Genomic DNA, 27,665 nt, shown 5'->3' with positions numbered 1-27,665 from the left:
AAATTCACAAGACTGGACATCTGGAGGAATGCACGAGCCACGCATGACGCCAGTAGCACTATGTCTGTAGTGGAAATGTGTATAGCTGGGGGTTCATGTCTCAAAGCTGCTTAGAAAAGTCGGCAAACACACAGTGGCATTCGGCTTTGAGACATTCAATAAGACGCCACTCACTGATAGATAAAATAGACACTTTATAAATAAAAGATCTGAAGCAAATCTCACAGACTTTCTTACTGTATACATGCAGATTCAGTGGAGATGTACTACTTTCCCTTGGTGCACTCAAGTCAGCTGATAATATGATATTAAGGGAAGTGATAGTGGGTTAGTTTTCCAGATTGAGATACTGAAAATAAATCTTGTTGTAGCAACATCAGTCCTTTGATCACATGTGCAGCGCACTGATGCTCATTTCCATGACAACATAAATCTGTCTGTTCCATCCGAACCTTTGGGAAACATTGATTTTGAACTGAGATGGTTCTTCTATCCATTCATTCACGTTTGGTATACTGTACCTCCACCTCTCGAGGTACTCCACCCAGTCCAGGAGGAACAAAGTGTGCTCACAAAGGCTCGACAAAGAGGTGAACGTTAGCCCGATATAATTAAGGAAAAAACAGAAACAAAACAGCCCCCTCTCCATACTGCAGAGGAAAAGAGCCACACTATTTGCATTTCAGGCGCCCAAAGCGGGGAATAAACAGCAGTTTTTGGAGCGTGACATGTTAAACACATTGCCTGTTGGCTACAGCCGTGCCAAACAGCTTTGTGAAATACCCCGTTCAGCGTTTGGAGATGCTAAGAATGGATTTTTAACCGTTTACAAGCCAGACATGTGCCTGCTAAACTGAACTGAATTTGTCATTTCATGAAAAGAGCCGTCTGCTGGGTTGGCACTGATACTGAACAGCTTCACATGTGCAGCCGAATCACTGGAAACATTTGGGGAAGCACAGGTAGGGGATTTCAGGGGTAATGGGATGTTGCATGGCTGTTAATCTGCTTGTTTGTGAATTAGCTATGGCAGGTCGAAGCGAGGCGCTATCGGGAGCTTGGCAGAGCTCGGGGCCGTACAAAGGGTGGAAAACAGAACAGGTCACAGTGACGCAGAACCACAAAAGAAATTTACAGCAAGTATAGGGGATGGAAGCAAGAGGTGAGAAGCGGGGAGATGAGTTTGGATGTTTTCAGACCTCAGGGAAGCCAGGGAGTTTTGTGATGGCTGGATACCTGGGATCCCTGAATTCATTTCACAGTTTCAGAGAAAATAAAACAGCACTCCGGGCACACCCTCTGGTCATGTTGATGTTCCTCCTCAGGCTCCGTATAAAGTTTACCATATGGAAAAACAGTCATCTCAGAGGTTCACTACTGGGATCCTGACGCAGCAAGACACAGACACAGAGAAGAAGAGTGAGGGAGAAGTAAATATAAAAAAAAAAGGAGGAGGGAAGGGTTTTATGGAAGCTAAGGAGCATTGATGATAGGAGAAAAAGGCAGAGGAGGAGGAGAGTAGAAGTGGAACACAACGGCCTGAAGCTGTGAAAGCGGCGTATATGCACACGGAAAACTGCATCACAGGGGACTGAGCGGGTGGCGAGGGGAAGAGACGGAAGAGAAGAAGGAAGAGGATGGTGGTGGAGGAGGAAAAGCTGATGGGGGGAGGAAGTGAGAAGGAGAACTGGAGTGCAGCTCTATAATTATCCTGATTGAGATTAACTTTAAATACCCTCAAATAAAAGCATCACTGCATGGACGGTGGCTGGGAACCTTTTCACGGGCCCACAATGACTCATCTGGAGAGCGAGTTTAAAACACTGATATCTCTTCCAGCAGCACCAACACTCCAGGCCTACTCCGCGGAGAATAGCACTACTGTCCAATTATACTCCATGCAGATCCTTACAGTGCGTGCAAAGAGGTAATAAGGCTTCTTCACATACACACACACACACAAATGTGAATCCAGAGGTGCACAGAGACTCACACATGCAGATCAGACTCATAGACTTAGACACACACACACACACACACACACTCTCAGACTGTGCAGAGCTGGTGAGGCGACTCATTACCTCTCCCTGTCGGTGAAGGAGGAGGAGGCGCTGTGCAGCGTCTGCCGGCTGTCCTCCGAAGCGAGGGAACGGGGAAGCGCGAGGGAGAGAGGGGGGGCCACGCCACGGGAAAGCGGGGGTGGATGCTGGGAACAGCTGCGATCGTAACTGGGAGAGAAGGGTAGTCAGACAGATAGATGGAGGAAGAGTGAGGTGGAGTAGGGGGAGAGGGGACGGAGAGGGCCGAGAAGGATTTACAGAGAGGAAACAGTATAGTGGAAAGGGGTGAAGCGTTGAAGAGTGAGTAAGAGGAAAGGAAAGATGCAGACAGAAGGATGGAACAAGATTAACGGGAAAGAGAGGGAGAATGAAATAGATGAAACAAATAAAGTAGGAGTTTGAGAGAATAGATATTAGAGGGAAAAGGGTTACAGAGGGAGACGGATAGCAGGAAATGATAAAGTGGTTGAAATAAAGAGAAGCATTCAGGGAAAAGATAAGAAGAAAGTGCGGGAGAAAGGGGGAGGGGGCAGAAACAGAGAAACAAAGTCAGAGAGCCATTTAGCATCAGTGAACACACATTACCCTGCCACTGTGAGAGAGAATTAGTGCACTCATCGGACTCATTAAAACACTGTCAGAGTGGAGAGGGAGGCAAGCGAGAAATGGGAAAGGAGACGGCACCGAGGGGTGAAGAAGGAGGGAAGGAGTCAGGAGGGGTGAGGGTGCAACACGGTGAAGAAATGGACAGAGGGGTGACGCATCACTGAGTTGTCGTGCTCCTACTTCAGTAAGGAGAGTGAGTTATGGCGAAGACACAGTGGAGAGTCACAGGTTCAGGCTCTTAAGGAAAGTAAGAGACACACACACAAAAAAAGCCGTCCTCTGCTTCATCTCAGCCATAAAAGCCATCCTGCACCCTCATCCTCCCTCAGCAACACCTGCCCCCTTCTGGCTGACTCCCACTATACGTACTCAGAATCACACACAAACACCGTCACGCTTGATGACATTAGCTACACTGACGATTTTAGGGCTGGGAAAATCACTGGGCACATATGCCGCTCTTCTATGATCATAATGAACTGGACGGTGGCCAATTTCCACTATAGGCTATCATTTCAGTCCATCTGTACCCCCTCCCGTTCATTCAATGGCACTCTCTCCATCTAACACATGGTGTTATTTACACATTTATGACACTGAGGCATGAGCCAGTCTCTATAGAGAGAGGCCGCTGCCATGTCTCCAGTCTGCAGTTCTCACTAATGTAAAGCCACTTTGGAGCTTTGCATTAGAGCAGCAGTGTGGGTTTTTTTCCTCCACGGCAGGGGCCCCGTGAAGTAAGTTATTCGAAACAACGGCAAGGGCCAGTCTCAGGCACAGAGAGAAAAGGAGGCTTATCATGTATCAGCTCACGGCAAGCTGGAGGATTATCTGTGGATCTGCAGTCGGACTGGCAGTGCTGGGAGAGATAGCAGACTGGTGAGGGAGATAAGAGGAGTACCGGCTGTGCAAAGACAGGCAGCGTCAGAGTACGAGGGGGGAACACAGGTATTCAGAGAAAGAAAAGAGAAAACCCTGGGAGGCGAAGAAGAAGAGAAGATGAGGGGAGATAATGTAGGAGTGTGGGAGCAAACCTGAGATTAGGAGAGAGTGAGAAAAAGGGATATGAAGGAGAATAATTATAAAGGCTCAGGCAAGTAAATGGAGAAATGAGGGGTCGATGTGCAAATAAGAGAATTACAGTAAGTAAGAGGAGATTTAAGGATACACGTGTGTGAAGAAAAGGGAGAGAGAGAGCGAGAGGAGAGTGTCGGATGAGAGGGGTCCCAGTGGTCAAATAAACTGGCAGTGATTGGGTTCATCAGCAAAGCATGGAAGTGCTCCACTACATCACATAGATGACACCGCATTTGCAGCTAATGGCCACGCGTGTGGCGAGCACTTCTCGGCCTGAAACGTATACACAGCCTCCTGTGTTTACAAGCTCTGAGAGGTTTAATGGGCGGTGGGCTGTCAAAGGACACCAGTAGTGAAGGCAAGTTGACGCTCAAGCCTCTAAGGCAACGGATCGGGGGGAGTTTCTGCCAGGCCCTCCACATCCTTTGTGTCCTCCACAACGTTTGTAGTGAATGTTTAATCACTGCAACTCTAACGGCTCTAAATGACACATCTGTGACAACTGTGTGACTTTCAGGAACACAAGTGTTGTTAATAAAGTAATTAGTAAGCAATTACTCAGCTCTCTCTCTCTCTTTTAGGGGAGGGGGGTCTACATAATCCATTGCGTAATCATCAGCAACAGACACGCTGACGAGACAGAACAACATGTACGTGCAAACACATCTGCAACAGCGAAAACCTCCTCTTCACTGAAATCCACACATGCGTCCCACATCTCCACATTTTCCTTTTGACCCATTAGTGATTAAAACAGTCTCCGATGTGCAGTCTGTTTCACTAAATTCTGGACTTTCGACACAGTTTTTCCAAATAAATGACGCTCTCCGAAATCTCTTAACGCCTAATTTCTGAGTCAGGGAATGAAAACTGAGCTGTCTACCTGCGTCCCTTCTCCGCCGTCTACGGATAATAACCAACAAAGCGTGATTAGACAATTTAAGATGGTTTTAATATTAATGAAGAGCAATTATCCGGTAATTAACATGATAAAAGTCTGAAAAAAATCAACCCAGTGATGTGCAGCGGAGTTATGTTTTGTTTTTAGTCATCTCATTACCCCTCAGGTTCATCTTGTTGCTCATTAATCCCCAAATTTGGAAACTCGGATCAAATCCCAGGACTTACCTCAATGCACACACCCCCCTTTAAAAGAATTTATTTTTAAAACGTCTAAAAAAAAAGTTTTATATTAAGGTTTCAAAGTGTCCAATTCAGAAATCGGAATTGCAGCCATATTAAAGGATGAACCTGCTAATGAGATTTATGCTGATCTGTACCTCATAATGTGTGCATGTCCAGTTTTTTTTAAAAAGCCCTGAGGTGTTTTAATCAGGACGCTCACTTCCTGCTGTGGGACGGGTGTCCAGCTCATGCGGGGAAGATAGGCAGATCATTCATTCTTATTCAGCGTCTCGTATTCACTAGCTTACGTACACAGACACAACATGTTGGAGGACAGTGTTTGGGTTCCTACCAGAGTTTGGCTGTAATGACGACTGCTGTCAGGATGAGCAGCGATGAGATGGTCACGGTGACGTAGAACTGAGGGTCCACTGCAACACACACATACATATTTACTCATCTCAGACCTTGTGTAATTGTATCCAGAACAAAGAAGAAATCAGTGAAGCCAGATGAAATATGAAATTGGATGCACAGGACTCTGGTCTCCAACTATAACACCAATCCAATGACGTCTCCTTTTGTATTTCGCAGTTTTGACAGCGACCAATTCCTCCCTGTGAGTGATGAGAACTTTATTAGGCATTCCCCACCACAGACACAGCCGGCTGCACACAGCAGGGTGTCAGCCTTCACCCTGGTGACAGCTAATTCCCTAGAGGACTCCTGGCATCTGTGTGTGTTCACAAGGACTGCAACTCATGGCCACCTTTATTTAGAAATCCTTCATGTGCATCTCCTGATGCCCACCTTCTTCAGGCTCCTTCTCCTCCGCCTCCGTTCCTCCGTCCTCCGCTCCCTCCTGGTCCCTGGACTCAAGCGGTGCCTTCTCTTGGGGCTGCAAGCTTGCATCAGGATAAGGCCAGTTCTCGGACGTGGCGGTGCCGTCCTCCTGCCGATTCCCGTGCAGGTGCAGGTGGTCAGTTTCCTGGCTGGAGAGGAAATGGTAGGTCTCATCCTCCAGAGGTTGCGTTGGACCCCAGACCACCGCCCAGAGAGGTGTGGGTGTGACCTGGGCTGTGACGGACAGCTGGACAGACAGGGCGTCCACCTGTTCCTCGCCCTCAATGTCGTCACGGTTACAGGTGGAGGGCTGTATCACCAGAGCGACCAGGAGAAGGGAGATGAGGGCAGTCAGTCGTGCGACAGGAGAGATGGAGCTGGAAGACAAGGTGGACAAGAAAGAATAAAGGCTGGTGGAGTGACAGAGGAGTTATTAGAGAAAAGACATCGCCCAGAGGCTCCCTGCACAACCTCAGCAGCTCAGACATTGATTTCCATACCAGCCATCACTCAGAATGACATTTTATGCATCTGCATCCTATATATCCCACCACCTCAGAAACTATCCATCTTACCATCTCTCCATCGCTTCGCTCTGTTCACTGAGACTCCTCTTCTCCGATCATCTCTCTCTGTAAGATAAGACAGAAGGGCAAGAGAGGGATAGAGAGAGGGAGAGAAAGGGGGAGGGTCCCGCTTTTTTTCTTCATCTGTTTTTCCAGATAAAAACCATGTAAACACTGACACCAGCATGAGCACCGGCACAGAGCCAACTCTGTCACCTTTCCCCCCCACAAAAAAATAAATAAAAAACGCACGCAGACTCTCCTGGGCTTTTGAATTTAACGCTCAATTATGCGCCACATGTTCATACAGAATCCACATCTGCACGCGAAGACATCTAGAAGTACACACTCACTGTCTGTTCTGCTCCCTCACACACATTTACAGTGCACGCACCTGAGCACAGCACATTAATCATCATTAGAGGCATCATGCATGGAGCCAATACTCTATATGGCACTTTGAGCAGAGAGACGTAACTTCCCATCCACAACTACCGCCTAAATGCCACAGAAATGTCAGTCAGAGACACACGAGCACACCGGGAGACGGACACAGAAACACATGCACTCCGACACATATCAGTTATCATGCCTACCTCTGGCAGTGGAGAGAGGGAATGAGAGAGGGAGACAGAGAGGAAGGGGGGGATACAGAGAGCAAGTGAGAAAAAAAAAGCATCGGTTGCCTTAGCGACTGAGACATGTAGAGTCTGCTAGAGTAAGAAAGGGGAGAGAGAGTGATGTAGGGAGGGCGAGAGGCTGTAGGAAAGAGATTTAAATGCTAATTATGTGATTCTTTTTAACGGGTTCAATTAAACGGACACACAAGAAAAGAAGTGAATTTGGCAAAGCAAAGAGAAATGATAGTGAGGATGACATTAATAAGCTCGTTTCGGAGGAGGAAGGTTATAAAAAAAAAAAAAAAAACTCTTCAATTATGTTTACAAGAAAAAACAAAAAATACAAGGACACCCCAGAGTGAAAGAAGCAGGGATACGGAAGGCAAAGAGGAGAAGAGAAAGGGATGAGGGGAACAGAGACGGAATCAAATTTAATTTACATTCATTTACACAGATTGTACAGGCGGAACAGCGCAAAGAACCGGTGTCTAAAGAAGAGTAGGAGTCAGAAGAAAATAAAATAAAGACAACAAGCGGTGCAGATTTGGAGGTGAGAGTCACAGTGTGACAGCTTTATTGTTTGTGAAAATAATATTTACATAGAAAACAGGCTGCCTATCAGTCACACGTACACTCACACACTTTCTCCGTCCATATGCTCCCTCCTCCAACACTGATACTTAGTGTGTCACACTTCACTCCCCTCCACCCCACTTCGCTGTCACTACACTCCCACCCCTCTCATTTCCTGTCCATGGCTGCGGGCCGTGGTGTCCTCGGCGCGAGAAACCAGCACTCACTGGAGGACACAGCGGAGCCACGATCCGGACCCCTCGTCCTCTGCGCCGCCAGATCGGCCGTGTTCTCCTTCGTCGTCGTCTTCATCGTCCTGGTAATCTGAATTTGACAAGGAGTTCACGGGGATTTGTCACAACGCGCATCATCTAAAATGAACGTGATAGTGTTCAATCCTGCAATTCCACGGTTACATGTTACACAGCGTGGGAGTCGGTAAATAAAGACGTGAAGATGTGTGAAATTGGTGCGTGTGTCTCTACCATCGGTCTCCTCGTCATCTTCCGTGTCCCCCTCGGACTCCAGAAAGCAGGAGTCCATTCGACCGTCTCTCTTCACTGTGATGTCACCTCTGTAACATTTACACCTCACAATTAATTCAGTAGCATTAGAAGTGTGTCAAAAACTGTAAAATCTATTAGCACATATTAAATCCCAGTATAGCTTTAGAATTAGCAATGACCTCAGAGGAAATAATGAATATTCCAATGAAGGTTTAACCGAGCAGCTTAGTGGAGAATCTTTTCAAGTTGGTGGTGTTTACGAGTATTGTGCCCACCTCTGTTTCCCTGAGCTGGGGAGCTGCTCCCACACAATGAGGTCACGACCCCCGGTGACCCACCGGTGGTCTCCGCTCCCAGTGGTCCACGCCGCAAAGCAGAGGATTCTGGGAGCGTCAGGCCAGGTCAGAGAGGCCAGATACCGACACTGAGGAAGTGAGAACACTAGAGACGGGAGAGAGCAATGAAGTGAACGGAGGTCAACAGAAGAACACAAAGTGGTTTCGATTTTGTCTTAAGTCCTTAATGTGTTTCCACACTCTCAAAGTGGAGCGAGTTACTTCTCTCAGTGACTCACAGTTGAGTGTGCTCTCTCCATTCGCCAGATCATAGCAGGAGCCAATTAAGAGGCCTCCTGTCTGGTGAACACAATCTGTTACCCCGGTGATGCTGCTGTGGTTGGTCAGTTTGGATGTTGCTCCTGTGATAATTGGACAGATGTTAGGTGGACGGATTATTATGCAGATTTCCCCATATCGACTTGTACAGTCTTTCTCTCTCTTGACACGGAGTAGCCATGTCATTCCAGGGCTCACCGGTCTTCCAGTGCAGGGTCTTGAGCCAGGCTCGACCGTAAGCCAGGAACACCTTGTCTCCCCGCGGGCTGAGGGTTAGACGCCCGCCCGGCCCCTCTTTGAAACCTGTCACCTGGGCGCTCCAGTGCTGCAGCAGCCTCAGGGGGTCTCGATCCGAACATCGGTTCTCCCACACAGACACCCCTCCCTCAGCTGAGCCACTGAACACCAGCGGACCCTGAGACTGTGGAGGGCACGGGAGACATGGTTGTCATGGTGATCTGAATCTTTATCCAGTGTGTCTGTGCGAGTATGCGTGTATGATGACAGAGAACAAGGCAGTGTACGTATGGTGGTGCAAAAGGAAAAGAAGTGGGCAAACACTTTTAAAATGTTTCTGTGCCGCTGTCAGTTATAAATGGATTCTGGGTTTGGCATGATAAACAACAAAGAGGATGACAATGATGCTCTACGCTTTAATGCTTTAGGCATATTATGATGATTGCAAATTGAAAAAAAAAAATAATAAATGTGCATATGCAGCTCTGGGTTTCAATATTCACAAAAAGCCTTTTTGCTCAAAATACATACAGTGTGCTCTAAAATTGGACGAGCTCCACGGCTTACATCTCAGCAAACATCTTTGATTTCCATTTGAAAGCAATAAACAAGGAAAGCTTGCATGTACCATTTGATTTCCTAAGAAGAGGCTTTTTCACAAATTACTAATCAAGAGTTCTAAATCTACTTAACAGAGCTTCTAAAGAGAGAAAAGAAACTTGGCACATTTCTGTGTCAGCCACTGGTTGTTAAAAATAGGCTGAAAACGAAAACAGCTTGAGCGTTTCAGAGAGTGGAGAATGTGTCGCGGTCAGCAGGTGAATGACCCACCTACCTGAATGGATGTGACTGCTTCCTGGTGCGCATTGACTGACTGGCAGTTTTGGAAAGTGTGCCAGCTCCAGGCTTGAACTTTCCCCCCGTCTGCGAGGTGACAGAGTGTGAGGTTAACATGTGCTGACAGCCGACTGGCAGTCATTACTGTTGGCCACGGCGGACCCACCTGAGCCTGACTACCTAAACTGTGCGCTTCAATCTCTCTGATTCGGCCCGATAGCCCCGTGCGACACACTCTAACTCACTGACAGATGAAATAATTCATGTGCTTGTCTCAAAAGCAGCACAGAAACAGATACGAGATACAACAACTTCTGACACCAATTATTGTGTTCACTGTGTCATTCTTCTGTCCTCACAAAAACACACCTGATCCGGTGATGATGTAGCCGTCTTCCTCAGCCACAAAGCAGAGAGCAGTCACAGCGTTGAACGTGTACAGAGACTTAACACATTGCCCTGAAGGAAACAGTAAAATACTAATTTAATTGACAGGATGCAGGCCATCAGTCACGCAGACATACATAGATTACCATGCGCACCGGTTTCCCAGACGGAACCCTGAGGCTCCATCTACCTTAATATTTATATTTGTGTGTGTGTGTGTTCAGCGTACCGATGCTCAAGGCCCAGATCTTCACGTAGCAGTCCGCCGAGCCACTCAAAATAAACCTCTCTTTGTCGGACAAGGACAGAGACCGGGCTGGTGAGGAGGCAAACACAGACAAAAGAGCGAGGGGGGACAGGAGAGGAGGAAGATATCAGAGAGAGAGATCGCGAGAGAGATGAGTAACATTATTTAAGCTGTCAGGAATAATCAGCGATGAAGCGCAAAATGAAAAGATTGCTAGACAGAGACAAAGTATAAGCATGAATCTAAAAGGGATACAAGTAATTAGTGGGTGACAGTGAGTACGGTTGGATCAAGCTGCATCCCTAATGCGCTTGTACACTTGGTATTTTAAGTTGGGGAAGCAGGTGGGGAGGGAGTGTAGGAGGAGAGCCGGAGAGAGCGCTGGAGCTCGAATGATGGGAGGCTGCCTGCTTCAGACAGACAGTGAACTCTCCAAAGTGTCTACTGAGGTTATATCTCACTGGGGTTGGACTCATGAACTGCTGCAATAATTACCAGACCGCAGGACGCAGGCATTACTCAGCTGTGTTCACACTAAATGTACAGATGTGGAAGGATGTGTGTGCACATATAAGTTTCCTTACCCAGCCTCTTGCAGTACTCAGGGGGAGGTGCAGACAGACAGGTGACCCCACCAGTGTGCCCTCCCAGGTTCTTGTGCTCTGTTGCCGTGGGAACGTGCCACACCTTCACTGTTGTATCTCGACTTAGAGCAGAAAGATGGATGCGATGAGAAACCGAGGACACCAGGAGGAAGATGGGAGGGGCGTCGAGCGAGTGAGAGGAGTGAGGCGGCGGAAACAAGGAAAGTTAAAAGGCGTTCGACATAAACCGCAAGAGATTTGCGCTGAGTGATCGGGGCGGGGGAAGAAAAACAAATACATGTCAGACAGCGAGGGAGAGAGCAAGAGCCTATTAAGTGATAAATTAGGTGAAATGTTCCCTTTGCACATCCATTATGCAAATTAGAGCATCTTTCCTCCATGCTTTACCTTCCAGAAACCACTAGGTTGTCAACAGCAACCACACAGGTTACGATGTCGTTGTGACCCTCCAACAGCCTCAGGCGAAACTTTGCCTTCTCCCAAGATGCTTTGAGGGATGTAAATTCAGCTTCTGTAAAAGAAAATGATTTGTGCAATTAGCAGTGTTGACTCATCAACACGCTGGCTGGTTAATCTATACAGTTCTTCAACGTGGCTTAATCTGCCATGCAAAGCGTGGGGCTAATTTAGTTGCAAGGGAACGTGGGCCCGGCCTTCAGGGAAGCAAATCCAGCCCGTTGGTTTCAATACCGGCAGTCACATGGGTTTGTTAGGACTCCTCGAGGGATACATGTGTAATCAGATTTTAGATGTTAATCGCAATTTAGGGCACTGCGTTGCACTTTTGACTGCCTGCGGTAAACTGTAGCGACAGCCTCTTCAGCCACTTTTCCTAAATTTCGCACCTTCATGTCGCAGTTGCTGCTCCTCGTCAAGGTCTGGACAGCCTTCAGACGCGTCTCGACAGTGATGTGACACCTTGGCCGGCTCTGTCCTTTCCTGCTTCCGCTCTGTCCCCACTTCGCCTCTCGCCTCCCTCTGCCTGGCAGCCGGCACTGGCGTTGCTAGAGCCTTGGACTCCTTTTCTCCCTTAAGGATCTTGGAGGCTGGAGGCGTTTGTGATGGAAGGGCCTCGGGGGCATCCTCTCTGTGCCAGTGCAGAAAGCAGAAGCTGAATAAATAATCAAGATGCAAACTGCACGCAGGGTGCTTTGTGACAGTGAGGATACCTGTGGACAATCTCAAAGGCCCATACAAAACAAAAACAGTACTTCCTAATGAGCTCCTAGTCTGTGTGTAAGAAGGAATATGAGTGTTTCATTCAGTTTTATGTTAATGCCCACATATGCTAATTTCAGTGATTTGCACAAGGCCCTGGGGGGGAGCTTAAATATGGAGGGTGACATCCTTGAATGATGTTTACTTGACACCTCATGAACGACAGAAAGTTCCCATTTTATAAAAGCGTGGCAATATTTGACCTCCAGTGTGTTTGGATAGACATACAAAAAAGATCAAGGACTTCAAAGTGAATGTTGATGCTTTTGAAGAATTATACTTCCCTCCATCTGCCCCCCCACCCCCTCCGCCTGCTTTTGCTGGTACCGTTCCCTCACTTCCTTACACTTGTCTTTTCATCTTCTCCTTTTTTCCGTCTCCCACAATCCCAAGAGTTTGCTGCGGGCCAGAAAGCTGCAGCTGAACCTCAGCCAATCTGGAACGCAGCTCCGCCTTCCTGGAGATCTGAGAGGGAAAAAGGCACGAGATTGGTTGTAAACCAAGCTGATAAGTCCACAAGTTGTTTATATGCACAACCAACAGGCTTCTGCCAGTCTTGATTTATTAGACTGCAGCTTGAAACATGCGCCATACTCCTGTCTGGTTGTGAGCTTTGAAATATGCATGAAGGGAGTGAAATGGGTATGTCAGTTTTATGTCAAGTATCAGTTTCCATCCTTTTCACACAGTTTATTTGACGAGTATCACTCTGCCGGTGAATTATCTTTTTGTGGTTTGATGCTGCCAAGTGTCAACAGGGATTGTGGCGTTTAACAAGACACAGATATTTCACAGGGTTGCACTCAATTCAGTTATTGTTACTGATGCATAACTGTAAAAGCACAATCTGAAATTCGTAGAAAGGACTTGGTTTGAACTAATTCTACATTTTTTGCCTCTAAAATCTTAATCTGAACAATAAATACTGGTTTTAAACAGATATGGAGGGAAAAAGGTACTATGTTTACCTCTAAAATGTTGAGCAGTAGAGTGACATACAGTGGTAATGCTCATGGAAAGTACACCAACACTGTGCTAAAGTACACTATTGAGTAAATGTATCGTCTTTACTGTTTGCAAGTCACCCAAATCTATGAACGCCTATGCTAAAGTACATCTTCAAGCCAGTATTTCATAGTAACAGAGACATAATCCACTATAGATCAATAGGAATAAATTAGTAATATTTTTTATATTTTAGTTTTACAATTATTTGTGTGTTTTAGTTAGTTGTGTATGACAACCAGTGAAATTCCAGTAACTGTCAGCATAACTAAGAATAAATAATCTCCAGCTGCTTAAGCTTTACAGTTATTTTTGTGTTTCAGTTGGTTGTGGATCGGATCGGGGTATGAGGAAAGTTCTTGTGACCCAGAGAAACTAATTCCAGGTGTGATACCAGTAACCTTCAGCGTGCCTACAAATGATGTTCAGCTGCAAATGTGTTTGACACCACTGTGTGCATCTATTTTCCTGTTCCCAATTAGGGGTTGCAGGTACAGTTCACTGAAGACGAATCACCGTTGTAGGGCACAGCCATGCTTTACAACAATCAGATTCTGCCCTTTAACAAGCAGAGGCTTTCTTGAAGTTTCCTGGAGATAATTATTTTTTCAGATGCGCTCTGCTCAACGTGTGATCCTCTGATCTCCTATGGTCCTGGGGCAAAAACTGTCAAATTATTCATTCAACCATTATTATTAATTCATGTTAATCACTACTTTTTGATGCCAGCCGTTATTGCAAGTTTTAGAAGCATACCTTGGTACCTTTGCAGGCACGTCAGCATCAGTAAAAACATCATTTGTATCAAAATGTGAAAGCTTTCTATGCCAGATCTTTAAAGTTGACTTTTAAGTGCATTAAAAATGTAACTCCTCTGCCAGTAAAGGGTATCTATATTAATATTTGTAATTTAGACTAAAGCTTTGTCTGTGCTACAGTTGCAGCGTCTATGGAAATTTATTTAGGATTCCCACACATACACAGATGACAAAATAATACACAGATAGAGTGTTTCTGTACCTTGAATCTCTCCTCTGGGGTGAGACTTATTTTTATTTCCAGATTTTCAATCTGTCTCAACTTCTTCTGCAGCTTCCTCACCTCCCCCATTTGGCGTTGACTAAAGCAGGTTAACTACGCTACGAACTGTCTCTGCAACTTTCAAAAAGCCTCATATAAACGGCATCTCCTGGGAAGAGACAGTCTGAAGAGGTTTAAATATATGAAGATGCATCAGTCAGCTCGGCAGTAGGTTGAGGAGACGTGTCGCCGGATGTTGACGATACAGTTGAGGTGTATAATTGTCCTTACAGCGACACCACGCGGCCGGTTCAGGTTGTTGTTTTGAAAACGGTCTATAAATACAATTAGTACATCTTGTTCTGTGACTGTAACATTTCACGCGCATAAAATGAGATGATCGTGTGTGTAGATTTGATGTTTGATGTGGTGCGTTCACAATCCAGGGCCTGAAAGACACTCTGACTACTGGAGGACTGAACCCATGAGGCTGTGCTGCCTTCGAATGCAATATCTTTGTGTTGTATTTCTCAGCTTCCAATCGCCAAACCATTAATTTATTTGCAGTACAGCAAAATAATCACAAATAATTTATTTATTTGACCAAAGCTGACATACACATAGGGCTAATAGCTCATGAAAAGGCATCTACACAAAAGTGATTAGAAGTAAAAACAATAAAAATCGTTGACACTACACATAAAAATCAAGCAAGAGAAATAGTGCAACATTTTTGAGGCTTTCTCAGGTATACACCAGTGATGTATATAATACACTGTATGCTTTGCACTGCAGATCTTGAGGGACCACATTCAGTGTGCTGCTAAGTCAAATCTGGTGCTGCAGCCTTGATGTGTATATTGAGACTATTTCATCAGTATTTCCAGTTTCACTCTGTGGTGTCAAAATCTTTGAACAGTGGCTGACTTGAACTTTAACTGCATGCTTACATGATGATTAACAAGTTAGGGAATATGGTCAAATAATATAGTATTTCTATGTAATGTTATGTTTGTTTTTACAGCTTTTACATGATACTTGATTTTCATTGTTAAATACTGGACAGTTATACCTGTCATTAATCTAAGAGGTGATTTAAACATTTGTAATAATGTAAAATAATAATATGCAAATCAAATATTCATATTAATCTAAAACTATCAAAATGTAATATTTATGTTATTCTAGAAACTTTGCTTTAGTTGAGCTGCTCTGTTTGTAAAGGTGTAGGTTGTAAAGGCTATTTTCAAGTAAAAAACATAAATATGGAAGTCTAAGTTTCTACATGTAGTTGGTGTTTGCAGGTTAATGCAGTCTTATATTACTGTAAACTGAATCAAACTACATTACTTACTTATCTGGGTTTGCATGAAAAATAATCTACTCTGGGACGTGTATGTGCTGGTGTAAATCCAACCTTGTTTAGCCAAAAATATTCTGCATTTATTCACACGATTATGAATTTTATGATGCATTATATGGCCTACCTATTTACTACTAAATATGTCAGGTTTTGTTTAGCAGACTGTCATTTAATCATGATTTATGAAAAGTTCCCTATGACCTCGACTCAACCTGGACTCTGTCATGTTCGACAGCAAGTGAACGCATCATCGCTGGCTTTCTCCTCGTCTCAACTTCAGGCTTAAATACAGCAAGAAATACAGCAGTCAGGTGGGGTTACGGTTCATATACACTCACGCGGCTATTGAATGGACACTAATCAGATGAACGAGGACATTTTACGGTTCAGACATTTTTAAAATTAACGGCACTAACTGTCCCTCAGATACCGGAAGTGACATCAACACACACACACTCCTTTTGTCTGTCGACCTTATCCGGAGGAAGTGAAGCTCAGACGAGGCAGCTGGCTCACCGGAGGGAAAAAAAAAATAAAAAAAAAAATAAAAAAAAAGAGAGAGGAGGGAAAAACTTCACTGATTTGCAGGAATTTGGACAGATTTGGAAACTGTGTCCAAATTGACCCGACCCGCAGGAGCTCCGGGTAGGAAGACGGAGTCGTCGGTACCGGTAAACGCCACTATTCGTCATGCAGTCGGTAGTAATTTTGGGTAGATTTGCACGACTCTGCTGCCGCCTCTCCACCCGTCCCCACAGCCGGAAGTCTGTGAGGATGGTCTATTGGTTTTTTTCCCTCTTCGCTTCAGTTTTTTTTATGCTTTTGGTTTTTTTCTTTGCTTGTTATTTTTTTCCCCGAGCTGGAGGGCACCACAGGCACAGTGTCTGCTAACTGTATGTTAATCAGCACGTCGGGCCTGATTAACTGCATGGTGCTAGGAACCGAAATGGAGTCCTGCTGTTGAGCTGCGGCTTATTGTAAACATTATATACGTCTCAAATGTGGCATTTTATAAAAGTTGTCTTTTGTAGTACAAGTAGATTGAGTAAAAGTCAAACAGCGGATGCCACTACATATTGGCAAGTGACTATATTTTACGGTGGCCCTGAAGTGCAAATCACAACGGCAAAAGCGAAAACACAACGGCAAAAGCGAAAACACAACGGCAAATCAGAAAACACAACGGCAAATCAGAAAACACAACGGCAAAAGCGAAAACACAACGGCAAAAGCGAAAACACAACGGCAAATCAGAAAACACAACGGCAAATCAGAAAACACAACGGCAAATCAGAAAACACAACGGCAAAAGCGAAAACACAACGGCAAAAGCGAAAACACAACGGCAAATCAGAAAACACAACGGCAAATCAGAAAACACAACGGCAAAAGCGAAAACACAACGGCAAATCAGAAAACACAACGGCAAAAGCGAAAACACAACGGCAAATCAGAAAACACAACGGCAAATCAGAAAACACAACGGCAAATCAGAAAACACAACGGCAAAAGCGAAAACACAACGGCAAATCAGAAAACACAACGGCAAAAGCGAAAACACAACGGCAAAAGCGAAAACACAACGGCAAATCAGAAAACACAACGGCAAAAGAGAAAACACAACGACATTAACCAAAACGGAAAGGGTAGTGAGGTATATTGACTTCTAAAAGAAAAACATTCTTGTAGGATTCTGGCGGATGGCCAGATGGTTAAGTGTTTATATTAGTGTCAGGACCAGCAGACTTGAAGTTGGGAGTGATAGTTTGGGAGGCCTAAGAAAATATGCTATGTAGGAGAAGATGGTATGGTGTATAGTATGTGTGATATGAGCTCATGTTCAGCTGGTATGCATTAAGTTGTAGACGAAAACAACCTGACTATATAAGTTGGGTTTAGGACGGAAATCGGGAGAGCGACTTCGATTGGCACTGAATCCTGTGTTTTCGCTTTTGCCGTTGTGTTTTCGCTTTTGCCGTTGTGTTTTCTGATTTGCCGTTGTGTTTTCGCTTTTGCCGTTGTGTTTTCGCTTTTGCCGTTGTGTTTTCGCTTTTGCCGTTGTGTTTTCTGATTTGCCGTTGTGTTTTCGCTTTTGCCGTTGTGTTTTCGCTTTTGCCGTTGTGTTTTCGCTTTTGCCGTTGTGTTTTCTGATTTGCCGTTGTGTTTTCGCTTTTGCCGTTGTGTTTTCTGATTTGCCGTTGTGTTTTCGCTTTTGCCGTTGTGTTTTCGCTTTTGCCGTTGTGTTTTCGCTTTTGCCGTTGTGTTTTCTGATTTGCCGTTGTGTTTTCGCTTTTGCCGTTGTGTTTTCGCTTTTGCCGTTGTGTTTTCGCTTTTGCCGTTGTGTTTTCGCTTTTGCCGTTGTGATTTGCACTTCAGGGCCACCGTAATATTTGGCGGAGTTGAAGCAGTTAAGAAAGTTGAACTTTACATTAAATAATAGTTATTAGCATCCAGGAAGACAAGTATAATGAAAAGGTACGCCCTTTTGGCTCCATGGAGCTAAACGTGATATTAGTCTTTAGATCTAAGGATTAAATCCTTATTTTTGTTTTTCAGACCTTATGTGTGGTCTTTGGCTGTCTTCCAATCATTGCTTTTATAATCTGTTAATTATTAAATCTTTATCATTCGTTTTCCCGGTCACTCCACCACGGGTTATCACCTCTTTGTTTTTAAATTAAATATGTTTTCCTAGTAGGATGTTACATGGCTGAAAAGTAAGAAGCAGCCCCAAGAGCCTCAGACTTCCAGAGGCCCCCTAAATGCCTCCAGCTTGACTTACAGGAGGAAAAGGGACAGGTGTAAATAAGAAAATCAACATTGACTGGATTCCCTGTAGCTCTAAAACCTTAATGTCAAACATATTATTTTAATTTTCTCTGAATATGTGCCACTAACGTGCAACAGTCTTAAGGAGGCTCCAGCTTTATTATTTTCTTGAAAGACATGAAAATCTATTTTTACAAGCTTTATTATTTCAGGGTGCATTACCCAAAATTAATTCCTGTTTAATCCAATCTCAGCTCAGCAAACCAAGTAATATTTTCGCATTTAGATACACACATGAACAGAGAGGATGAGGAACTGATACTAAATTTTTGCCCGGGGCCCCCCCAAACAGGTCAGTCAGGTAGCAGCTAAGCCCTTAAACCAATGTTACATTGTTCCTGTATTTATAGTAATGTTATTGATCTCCAGGAGGAATATTTAGCACATGCTTGTAGGTGTGGGAAACATCAATGAAGTCTTTCTCATTAGAATGAGCAAAAATAGGCCACTTAAACATTTCTTATGCTTCCTAAATCATTCAAGTAGAAATGTGCTGCTTTGTTTTTGTAGACTTAATGCCGACAAGTAGCCGTGACTGAAACGAATGCAGTTTAATGAAAGAGCTGCGCAATGAATCCTGAAGGTCACAGTGTTCAGCTTCTGTTTTATGGGTGTGTTGTTTCAGCTTTATGGACACTCTGGCATCTTTAGTTTGCGGTGCTACTGAACTGTATTACCTTCTTAACTACAAGGTTTGTCCACTCCGCTTACTTTATATCAGTGAGGTTAGACTATATATTTACAATGTGATATAATGCAAGTTAACAGCACCATAAAGTACAGCTTCCAAAATGTTTAGACTGTACATATGAAATTGTTTCCATTTAGATCATTTTGAGCTCAGTTGGATTTTGCCTTCATTTAAATGGGCACTCTTTGATCTGTGTTTCATATTTATGCCGTGGCATGGTCTGTAAACCTTTTAAACGTTTCTGCTTTTGTGTCTTTGCAGAAATGATGGAGGATTCCCATTTTAATTCATCTTATTTCTGGTCTCCTGTTCCCACTGTGCCAGGACAGGTAAAACTTCGAGAATTTACTCTTTTGAGCTGATGAACATGAAGCTGTGGGGAACAAGGGCAAACTGTTTGTTCAAGTTTGCATCAAAAACACAAGTGCCAGTTCCTCAAAGTTCCTGTAGTTCAGATACTTGCATCTTCCTTAAATTTGTGTGACTATGAGCACAGCGCTATATGCCTAATCAAACTTCTCTCCTCTGACAGCTTGAGAATGCCATGTTCCTAAACAAGGTGAAAGAGCAACAGGAAAAGTGTGCTTCCTTCTCTTCTTCTTCTGCATCCCACTACCAGACAGCTCTTCTCACCATCCCCACCCCTGGGGCCAAGACAGATGGAGGAGGACATGCTGGTGGTGTGGCACACCTCCACCCTCCTCACAGCACCCAGAACATCACAGTGTTGCCTGTCCCCTCCACAGGCATCATGACAGCAGGTGGGTCTGTCTCTACACAGAGAAGCCTTTAAGGGCCTCTTTTCCCGATTTAGATACATTTGACAAAATAACTGATAATTGGAAGATATTATTTTTTCAAAACAGATCACCATCAAGGTTTGAGGCTGGATTTTAAATCCCATAAGTTTAGTTCAGGATCATAAAATAACAGCAGTGCATTAAATGATTTAGTTGATGAGGACAAATGTTGCCAGTAGGACAACTGGGGGTAAAATGAACATCTGTTTGCTTCAATTCATGCTACAACCTCAAGGCTTTCCTCAAATGAGGGAGAAGTAGCGCTGCATTGTACACATACACTTCCAGGTGCTGCATATATTACAAAAAAATGCACATGGGAATGCATTTCCAAAACTCGATTCTGGAGAAAGTCCTCAACAATCAGACTGTAATCCTTTCTGTCTCATTCCGTACAGCTGGTCTGGTCATCACGACTCCTCAGGGAACTCTAGTCTCTCCCACCTCCTCTCAGTCGTTCGTCTCTGGTCATCCAGCAACAACCATGATCGTTTCAGCGCTCCATTCTTCAGGTGACACATGCACAATGACACACATGCTGAATGATACACTACCTGGTCAAAAACAAAAGTCGCCACCAAAATAAAAAGGTTACACAGTCTAACATTTCATTGGATCATCTTTAGCTTTGATTACAGCACGCATTCGCTGTGGCATTGTTTCGATAAGCTTCTGCAATGTCACCAGATTTATTTCCATCCAGGGTTGCATTCATTTTTCACTAAGATCTTGTATTGATGATGGGAGAGTCTGACCACTGCGCAAAGCCTTCTCCAGCACATCCCAAAGATTCTCAATGGGGTTAAGGTCTGGACTCTGTGGTGGACAATTCATGTGTGAAAATGATGTCTCATGCTCCCTGAACCACTCTTTCATTTGAGCCCCATGAATCCTGTCATTGTCATCTTGGAATATGCCCGTGCCATCAGGGAAGAAAACATCCATTGATAGAATAACCTGGTCATTCAGTATATTCAGGTAGTCAGCTGACCTCATTATTTGGGCACATAATGTTGCTGAAACTAGACCTGACCAACTGCAGCAACCCCAGATCATAGCACTGCCCCCACAGGCTTGTACAGTAGGCACTAGCATGATGGACTCATCAGACCACATGACCTTCTTCCATTACTCCAGAGTCCAATCTTTATGCTCCCTAGCAAATTGAAGCCTTTTTTTCCAGTTAGTCTCACTGATTAGTGGTTTTCTTAAGGCTACACAGTCCCAGTCACTTGAGTTCACTTCACATTGTACGTGTGGAAATGATCTTACTTTCACTATTAAACATAGCCCTGAGTTCTACTGTTGTTTTTCTTTGATTTGATTTCACCAAACGTTTAAGTGACTGTCAATCACGATCTATCAGGATTTTTTTCCGACCTCATTTCTACTTCGAAGACGATGGTTCCCCACTATGCTCTCAGTTTTTAATAATGCGTTGGAAAGTTCTTAACCCAATTTTAGTAGTTTCTACAATCTCCTTAGATGTTTTCTCTGCTTGATGCATGCCAATGATTTGACCCTTCTCAAACAGACTAACATCTTTTCCAAGACCACAGGATGTGTCTTTCAACATGGTTGTTGAGAAGCTACTCATTGCATCAGTTGGGGTTAAATAACTTGTTGCCACCTGAAAGATAATCACCCATGTAGTAATTATCCAACAGGAGGCTCGTACCTATTTGCTTAGTTAAATCCAGATGGCGACTTTTTTTTTTGGCCTGGCAGTGTATATATCATATAATAACTGTAAATGTAATGCCTTAATAGAAGTATCTTTCAGTAAAACTAGCCAATGTTTATTTTCTCTAAAATGTACAGATAATAATTGTCAGTATATAAACGACTACAGAACATTATATCGGTACATAATGGAGTATTATAGATGTCCTGACTGAAACCAACATTTTGTGGAAAAAAACAACTAAACTTACCCTTCAAGCTTGAAGAATCAAAGTAAAGACTGAGGAGGTCAAACAAATACCCGCAACATTTTATGCTTTTTTAGTGCCTTGGAACATGATCAGCCCTGTTTTTGTTCATTGTTACCATGTTTAGGCAGTGAGGACACAAAAAAAGCATTGACTTTGTTTAGTCAGCTCTCATTATTTGAATGAACCCAGTTGAGTCTCTGTCTTCAAAGCATTGATTGATCTGAGATGTTCAATTCTAAGTACATCTATCATTATAAAACCAGCAGCCAATAGTGAAACTTCTTATCCAGCCTGTGTTAGTATCGTATGCCTTTTGTAAGTCTGCTTTTCTGAAGATCATATCTTCCCCCGCAACAGATGCTTCTAAAATATTCATGTGTTTGTAGTACTCTTTTATTTAACTGACATTTTTGTAAGATACTCTTCAGTGTTGCTATTTCAAATAAATATATATATATATTTTTAAATACGAATTTTTAATAAGAAGTTGTTAGCCTGGAAGCCCGTCTGACTTCCCCTGAACACAGAACGTATAACGTATAAACGTATAAGCACTTGACTGGTGTTGAAAGGGCGACAATTCCATACCTGTAGCTTACCCGTTACCTTTGCTCCTTGTGACTACATCCCGGTATGAAACACAGAGGCTCTGGACGGCTTGGGGTCTTGTATCTTGAATGAGGGCTATAACTCACTACTTCTCGCAGCGTAGTCAGATTTTCAGCTTGACCTCAATATATCTACGAAACTATGAGTAGAGTATGTTAAATATCGAAGGGTTCATTAGAAACGTGTTCAGACATTAGCTGTTCCGTCCTCTTAAACGGCTGATTCTGATCTTGTTATAGACAAAAAAGAAGGGGACGGGACATCCCACGTGGTCGTGATGCCAACCCCCTCCAAGCGAGGCAGAAAGAAGAAGACCACGTTGTCTAGGGTCGGTCATCTGGGTGGACCAGGAAACGAGACACTAATACTGGCTCAGCTGACGGCCGGTGGCCAGGTAAGAGAATAGCAGAGGGAGAAAGAAAAAGGAGATGCAACATACTCGTTATTAAATAACTAATTAATTTAATTTTTCATAGGTGGCGTCTTTACAGCATCATCCTGGAGACCCATATGACCTGTCAAATGAAGACGAAGACCATGGCCCAAAAGACAGCACTAAGACGTACAGGTAAGATGTCCAAAAAGACAAACACCTGCTTCTCCATTTGTCCTTGCTCTGTGGAATGCAAGTACACCTGTTCCTCTGTGTCCTGCTGATAGCATAGACATGTTTGGCTTTTGTAGATGAACTAGGCACTGCTGGATGTAAGCATCTGACACACACCGACACTTTTTCTTAACACTTTTCACTGCGTTTTGTGACAGGGCATGTCCGCTTTGTAGTGGCTGTTGCTTTCCCTTAATGTATTTGAGAAAACAAATACATCAGTGCTTCATAGACATGAACCTGCCTCCTGCTGTCTTCTTTGTCTTTATAAAGCATGCTCTTTAAACTGTGATCGCACTCTTGTCTTGCTCTTTCACTTTTTAAAGTATCTGAGTACTTTTTCCCTTCAGTTTACACTGATTTCTGCCTTGACATCTTTCTGTGTTGTCTGGATGTGTCTTCTACATTTGATTTTACCTATGTCTGTCTTCACTGAGTTCTCCTTTGTCATTTATTTTTTATGTCATACCTTATTTCTTTCCATGGCTTCTATCTCTCTCATAATTTCCCCCTATCCTCTCTTATTTTCTTGTATCCCCTCTTCTGTGTATGTTTCCCTCCTTTCCCTCTTGGTTTTCCATCCCGCCCCCCTCCCATTTCTGTGTCTCTCCGCCTGTAGGTGCCGGATGTGTGCGGCGACCTTCTTCAGTAAGTCTGACATGCAGATCCACTCCAAGTCGCACACAGAGGCCAAACCTCACAAGTGTCCTCACTGCGCCAAGTCATTCGCCAACTCCAGCTACCTGGCCCAGCACATCCGCATCCACAGTGGGGCCAAGCCTTACACCTGCTCCTACTGCCAGAAATCTTTCAGGCAGCTCAGTCACTTACAGCAGCACACACGGTACTGCAGACCTTCCCCCTTCCCTGTTACCAACCCCACACCTTACTCCCTGTCCTCTTATGTTGTCCTGCCAAGTCCCCTTTAGAAGCTGCTGTCCTCTTCTTCCTCTTGGGGAAGAGAGTGGAGTGGTGTGCAGAAGCATATTACATTGCCATGTGGATGTTGGCTCACATGCTACCAGCTCAATACAGTGACCTTTTTAGAAAATTAAAATTCAGATTACACCTTTCAAGTTAAGGATTTGCCAATAAAAAAATGTTCAGAATTTATACTATAATCAGAATTAATATTTAAACTGCACAGTCATGTTATATTTATTCCTAAAGGGACAATATTTAGCCTCTTTTGTTCTTTCGTCATTTGTGCACAATTCTTGCTTCTCTGCATACTGTTTACACTGTCTCATATTTTTCCTTCTTCTTGCTTTTAAGTGTTTCTTTTGTCTGCATGTCCTGTCATTACTTCTGCCACTGCTTCTTCTTCCATAGACACGTACATATACGCATATAGAAATACCATTTAAAAAAAAAAAAAAACATCGATCAGGCTTAACATTATGACCGCCTTCCTAATACTGTGTAGGTCTCCCTTGTGCCTCCTAAACAGTTCTGACTGTGACTCAGAGAATAGACATGGGCCTTCTGAGGGTGTCCTGTGGTGTCTGGAAACACAATGTTGTTAGTGGGGACCTTTGGACCTGGGTTGAGGGGAGGGGCCTCTGTGGAGCATCCCACAGGTACTTGATCAGTCTGGGATCTAGTGAATTTGGAGGCCAGATCAACACCTTGTGCTGTTCTTCATGTTTTTTTAGTTGTTCCAAAACCGTTTTTTTGTGTGTGTGCCTGTGTCAGGCTGCATCCTGCTGGGGATGGCTGCTGCCATCAAGGAGTGTCATTACTATGGGGTGGGGGTGTCTGGTCTGGTCTAGGTGGGTGGTACATGTCTAAGTAACATCTACATGAACGCCAGGTCCAAATGTTTCTCAGCAGAACATTGTATTGTCACGGATGGTCAATGATATTTACTTCTCCTGTCAGTGGTCATAATGTTATACCTAATTTGTGTATTTTCGGTTGCCACTGAGCAACCCATTGTGTTACTGTTTGGTATACTTCCTTATCAGAGCTTTTTCTTACCCTCTCCATTGAATGGAGAGAAATCCTCTGCTGCCATGCTTTGCTTTCATGTCATGTTCTGTTTTTTTCTTTTTGTTGTTTTTGGCTTTCCCCAAATCAATTAAGTTAATCTGACCTTTATTTTATTTTTTTAATCAATCAGTCATTTATCCAAATGGGAAAGACTGCAATTTTGTCAATATTTGTTGAAGCTCATGTTATCAAAAAACATGGAATTTTAAATAACAACTTGCAATACTTGACGCAGTAGAAAGTGTAAATGCTGAAGATCAGGTTGGTTCATAAGTGCTGCTTGCTTTATTTTTGTTGCTGCATGCTTTATTTTACATGTATGTGATGTTCTTTCTACAACGTTTGTGTATATTGGATTAGAAGGTCTTTATTGTCACAATTTGGGCAATTTGATTTGCAACAGCAGTCAACAACCAAATTCATTCCATAAAACAATACAGTACAATAGATGAATAATAAATGTCATCAGGTTATTTGTTTTTTTAATTTAATAATTTAATATTTTTTTTTTCTGTTTACCCTTACAATATTGTTTCTCCTTCACCCTCTTATCTGCTCTCATCAGGAACCACACAGAGTCAAAGCCTCACAAGTGTCCCCACTGTACCAAGTCATTTGCCAACTCTAGCTACCTGGCCCAACATATCCGCATCCACACTGGAGTGAAACCCTACACCTGCTCATACTGCCAAAAGTGCTTCAGACAACTCAGTCACCTTCAGCAGCACAGCAGGTAGGTCATCCACTGGTCTTGGGTTTCTCATGTGCTTGTGGTCCCGTTAGATCACTGTGAACATGATAGGAGTCAGTGTATATACATGTATGTGTTATGTGTTTTTTATTCAGGATTCACACCGGAGATCGACCATACAAGTGTGCCCACCCAGGCTGTGAGAAATCCTTTACGCAACTCTCAAATTTACAGGTATGAAATAAATTAGTTCTCCTCTTATTCATATAATGTGTAAGAGCACTTCACTGTCACACTTCTCTAGCTCTTTTCCAATAACATATCTTTTCCCAGTCCCATCGTCGTCAACACAACAAAGACAAGCCCTACAAATGCACCAACTGCAATAAAGGATACATAGATGCAGCAAGCCTGGAGGTGCACATGTCCACCCACACAGTCAAACATGCCAGGATCTACTCGTGTGGTCTCTGCAACCGTACTTATACCTCAGTAAGACAAATGTCCATTTCTGAAGAGCATTTCTACATGAAACATTATGAATCGCCTCACTGGCATCAGACACCTGGCAGCTACTTTACACCGTGTAGTCATGTGTCCACTGTTTCCCCTCTACCTATCCTCCCCTCATCTCAGGAGACGTATCTGGTGAAACACATGGAGAAACACAATCCAGACCAGTTGACTGCAACAGCAGTCGCGGCAGCACAGACGGCACAACAGAACCAAAGCCAGGGCCAGGGTCAGGCTGGAGCTCAGAGCCGGATAGAGAGAGCAGATGGAGGATCGACCCGTCCTGGGGGACCTGGGAGCAGAGCAGAAGGTGGAGGCCAGCAGGGACAGAGCCAGAGCAACTACCCGCAGACAGAAAACATCTCCTGTCCATTTGACCTGCATCAGTACAAGACCGTGTCTCCCGGTGACATCCAGTACAAACCAGTCAGTGTGGCTGACATTACTTCCCACAAGGACCTCTGTCTCACTGTGTCAGCATCCACCATTCAAGTGGAACACCTCAACTCTTAGAGGTGATGACAGGAGGGAGTGTGTGAAGTGGGGCCGTAAGAATTTATTCAAGATAACAGGAAATGGAAGATGGAAAGTCGAAGAATTAAAGCAATACTAAGATGATGAAGAAACTTTGGAACTCGTGACTGTGCCTGAAATAAGTTTTTAGGCAGACTTGATAAGTGATATGATGACACAGTATACTGAAGACTATAATTTTGTTAGTTTTTAAAAAAAAAAAAAGTTTGTCTCTTTTTCCCTTCTGCCTTGTTTGATTTTTTTTTTCCTTTTGCTTAACTGCCCCGTCCGAGTAAAAAATGCATGTAAAGGCTGCAATAAAGTGTTTCAGTCCATCACAGTGATGGTTTTATGATAGGAAGCGTCTAAGAGACAGTACTTCTCTTTATTGTTATCACCTCCTGCTCTTCCCTACAAATACAATTCTGGCCACAACAATTTATGGCCTTTCTGTTGATGAAATTGGTAGTTAACTGTGAAGGTAAATTTTTATACTTTCATACAGAGACTTTCAGTTTTTACATCAGTATTATTACCTCTGCTACGTTGTAACATACATGCCTGTGATCTTTTCAACCTTAAAAGGGACATAGAGGTTATTTCCTTTATGGAAATAAAAAAAAATAAAAAATAGCAATCAAGTATATAAAGATATATATACAACCAGTTTATAAAGTATGAGTGTGTGGTTAAAGGATGTGGTCATCTGCAAACATATTTAGACCTATTTGCGGGCCTTGACATGACATTTGGCGGAATGATGAGTCAGTTCATGTTTCATGTAATCCTATTGTACTGCTTTGTGTGTATGTCCTTAAAGTAATGTTATCCAAATGTGCTCTTGCTATTTTACTTCCACTGTAATGTTTATAATACTTTATAGACATATTGACACATCTAATATGTGTGTTTTTTCTGCTTATGATACAATAAACCCTCTGAAATGTTTCTCATTTTTCTGTTTTGGTTTAGAGCCA

At 43.6% G+C, this 27,665-nt stretch overlaps 3 protein-coding genes across 5 annotated transcripts; 1 reads left to right on the top strand and 2 right to left on the bottom strand.

The window, feature by feature from the left end:
- Window positions 1–1,363: 1,363 nt before the first annotated feature.
- On the bottom strand, window positions 1,364–6,297 carry pianp (PILR alpha associated neural protein; the record flags this gene model as incomplete). Its single annotated transcript, XM_084557847.1, has 5 exons — window positions 1,364–1,385; window positions 2,082–2,228; window positions 5,221–5,299; window positions 5,679–6,088; window positions 6,287–6,297. 5 exons carry the CDS (start codon window positions 6,295–6,297, stop codon window positions 1,364–1,366), a joined length of 669 nt encoding a protein of 222 aa, XP_084413973.1.
- Window positions 6,298–7,452: 1,155 nt separating this feature from the next.
- On the bottom strand, window positions 7,453–14,432 carry LOC311496427 (uncharacterized protein). The gene is made up of 13 exons (XM_084556295.1): window positions 14,147–14,432; window positions 12,468–12,586; window positions 11,749–11,990; window positions 11,291–11,414; window positions 10,883–11,004; window positions 10,281–10,367; window positions 10,034–10,123; window positions 9,663–9,751; window positions 8,789–9,011; window positions 8,551–8,673; window positions 8,252–8,417; window positions 7,956–8,044; window positions 7,453–7,794 (listed from the first exon to the last, which is right to left on the bottom strand). The coding sequence occupies exons 1-13, from the start codon at window positions 14,234–14,236 to the stop codon at window positions 7,694–7,696; spliced, it is 1,665 nt and encodes a 554-aa protein (XP_084412421.1). The 5' UTR covers window positions 14,237–14,432; the 3' UTR covers window positions 7,453–7,693.
- Window positions 14,433–15,901: 1,469 nt separating this feature from the next.
- Window positions 15,902–27,636, top strand: znf384b (zinc finger protein 384 b). 3 transcript variants are annotated; one of them, XM_084556832.1, is made up of 11 exons: window positions 15,906–16,180; window positions 19,291–19,358; window positions 19,562–19,790; window positions 20,228–20,341; window positions 22,612–22,766; window positions 22,849–22,940; window positions 23,599–23,823; window positions 25,537–25,704; window positions 25,818–25,896; window positions 25,996–26,154; window positions 26,299–27,636. In XM_084556832.1, the coding sequence occupies exons 2-11, from the start codon at window positions 19,293–19,295 to the stop codon at window positions 26,686–26,688; spliced, it is 1,677 nt and encodes a 558-aa protein (XP_084412958.1). In that variant the 5' UTR covers window positions 15,906–16,180; window positions 19,291–19,292; the 3' UTR covers window positions 26,689–27,636. The 3 variants fall into 3 exon arrangements, with proteins under 3 accessions (XP_084412957.1, XP_084412959.1, XP_084412958.1); XM_084556831.1 differs by having other exon boundaries at window positions 15,902–16,180; window positions 25,996–27,636; XM_084556833.1 differs by lacking the exon at window positions 23,599–23,823 and having other exon boundaries at window positions 15,902–16,180; window positions 25,996–27,636.
- Window positions 27,637–27,665: the final 29 nt, after the last annotated feature.

The sequence above is a fragment of the Chelon labrosus genome (assembly GCF_963514085.1).
Source record: "Chelon labrosus genome assembly, chromosome: 12".
Taxonomy (NCBI): domain Eukaryota; kingdom Metazoa; phylum Chordata; class Actinopteri; order Mugiliformes; family Mugilidae; genus Chelon; species Chelon labrosus.
Note: the sequence above shows the minus strand (reverse complement) of the source record. Positions and strands in the feature narration are given on the sequence as shown.

Excerpts from the sequence above, each read along its gene's own strand:
- LOC311496427 (XM_084556295.1), bottom strand. The coding sequence starts at position 14,236 with ATGGGGGAGGTGAGGAAGCTGCAGAAGAAGTTGAGACAGATTGAAAAT. Across the intron at positions 12,587-14,146 it reads CCCCAGAGGAGAGATTCAAG|ATCTCCAGGAAGGCGGAGCT; the intron begins GTACAGAAACAC and ends TTTCCCTCTCAG. Across the intron at positions 11,991-12,467 it reads GAGAAGATGAAAAGACAAGT|AGAGGATGCCCCCGAGGCCC; the intron begins GTAAGGAAGTGA and ends GCACTGGCACAG.
- znf384b (XM_084556831.1), top strand. The coding sequence starts at position 19,293 with ATGATGGAGGATTCCCATTTTAATTCATCTTATTTCTGGTCTCCTGTT. Across the intron at positions 19,791-20,227 it reads CACAGGCATCATGACAGCAG|CTGGTCTGGTCATCACGACT; the intron begins GTGGGTCTGTCT and ends CATTCCGTACAG. Across the intron at positions 22,767-22,848 it reads AGCTGACGGCCGGTGGCCAG|GTGGCGTCTTTACAGCATCA; the intron begins GTAAGAGAATAG and ends AATTTTTCATAG.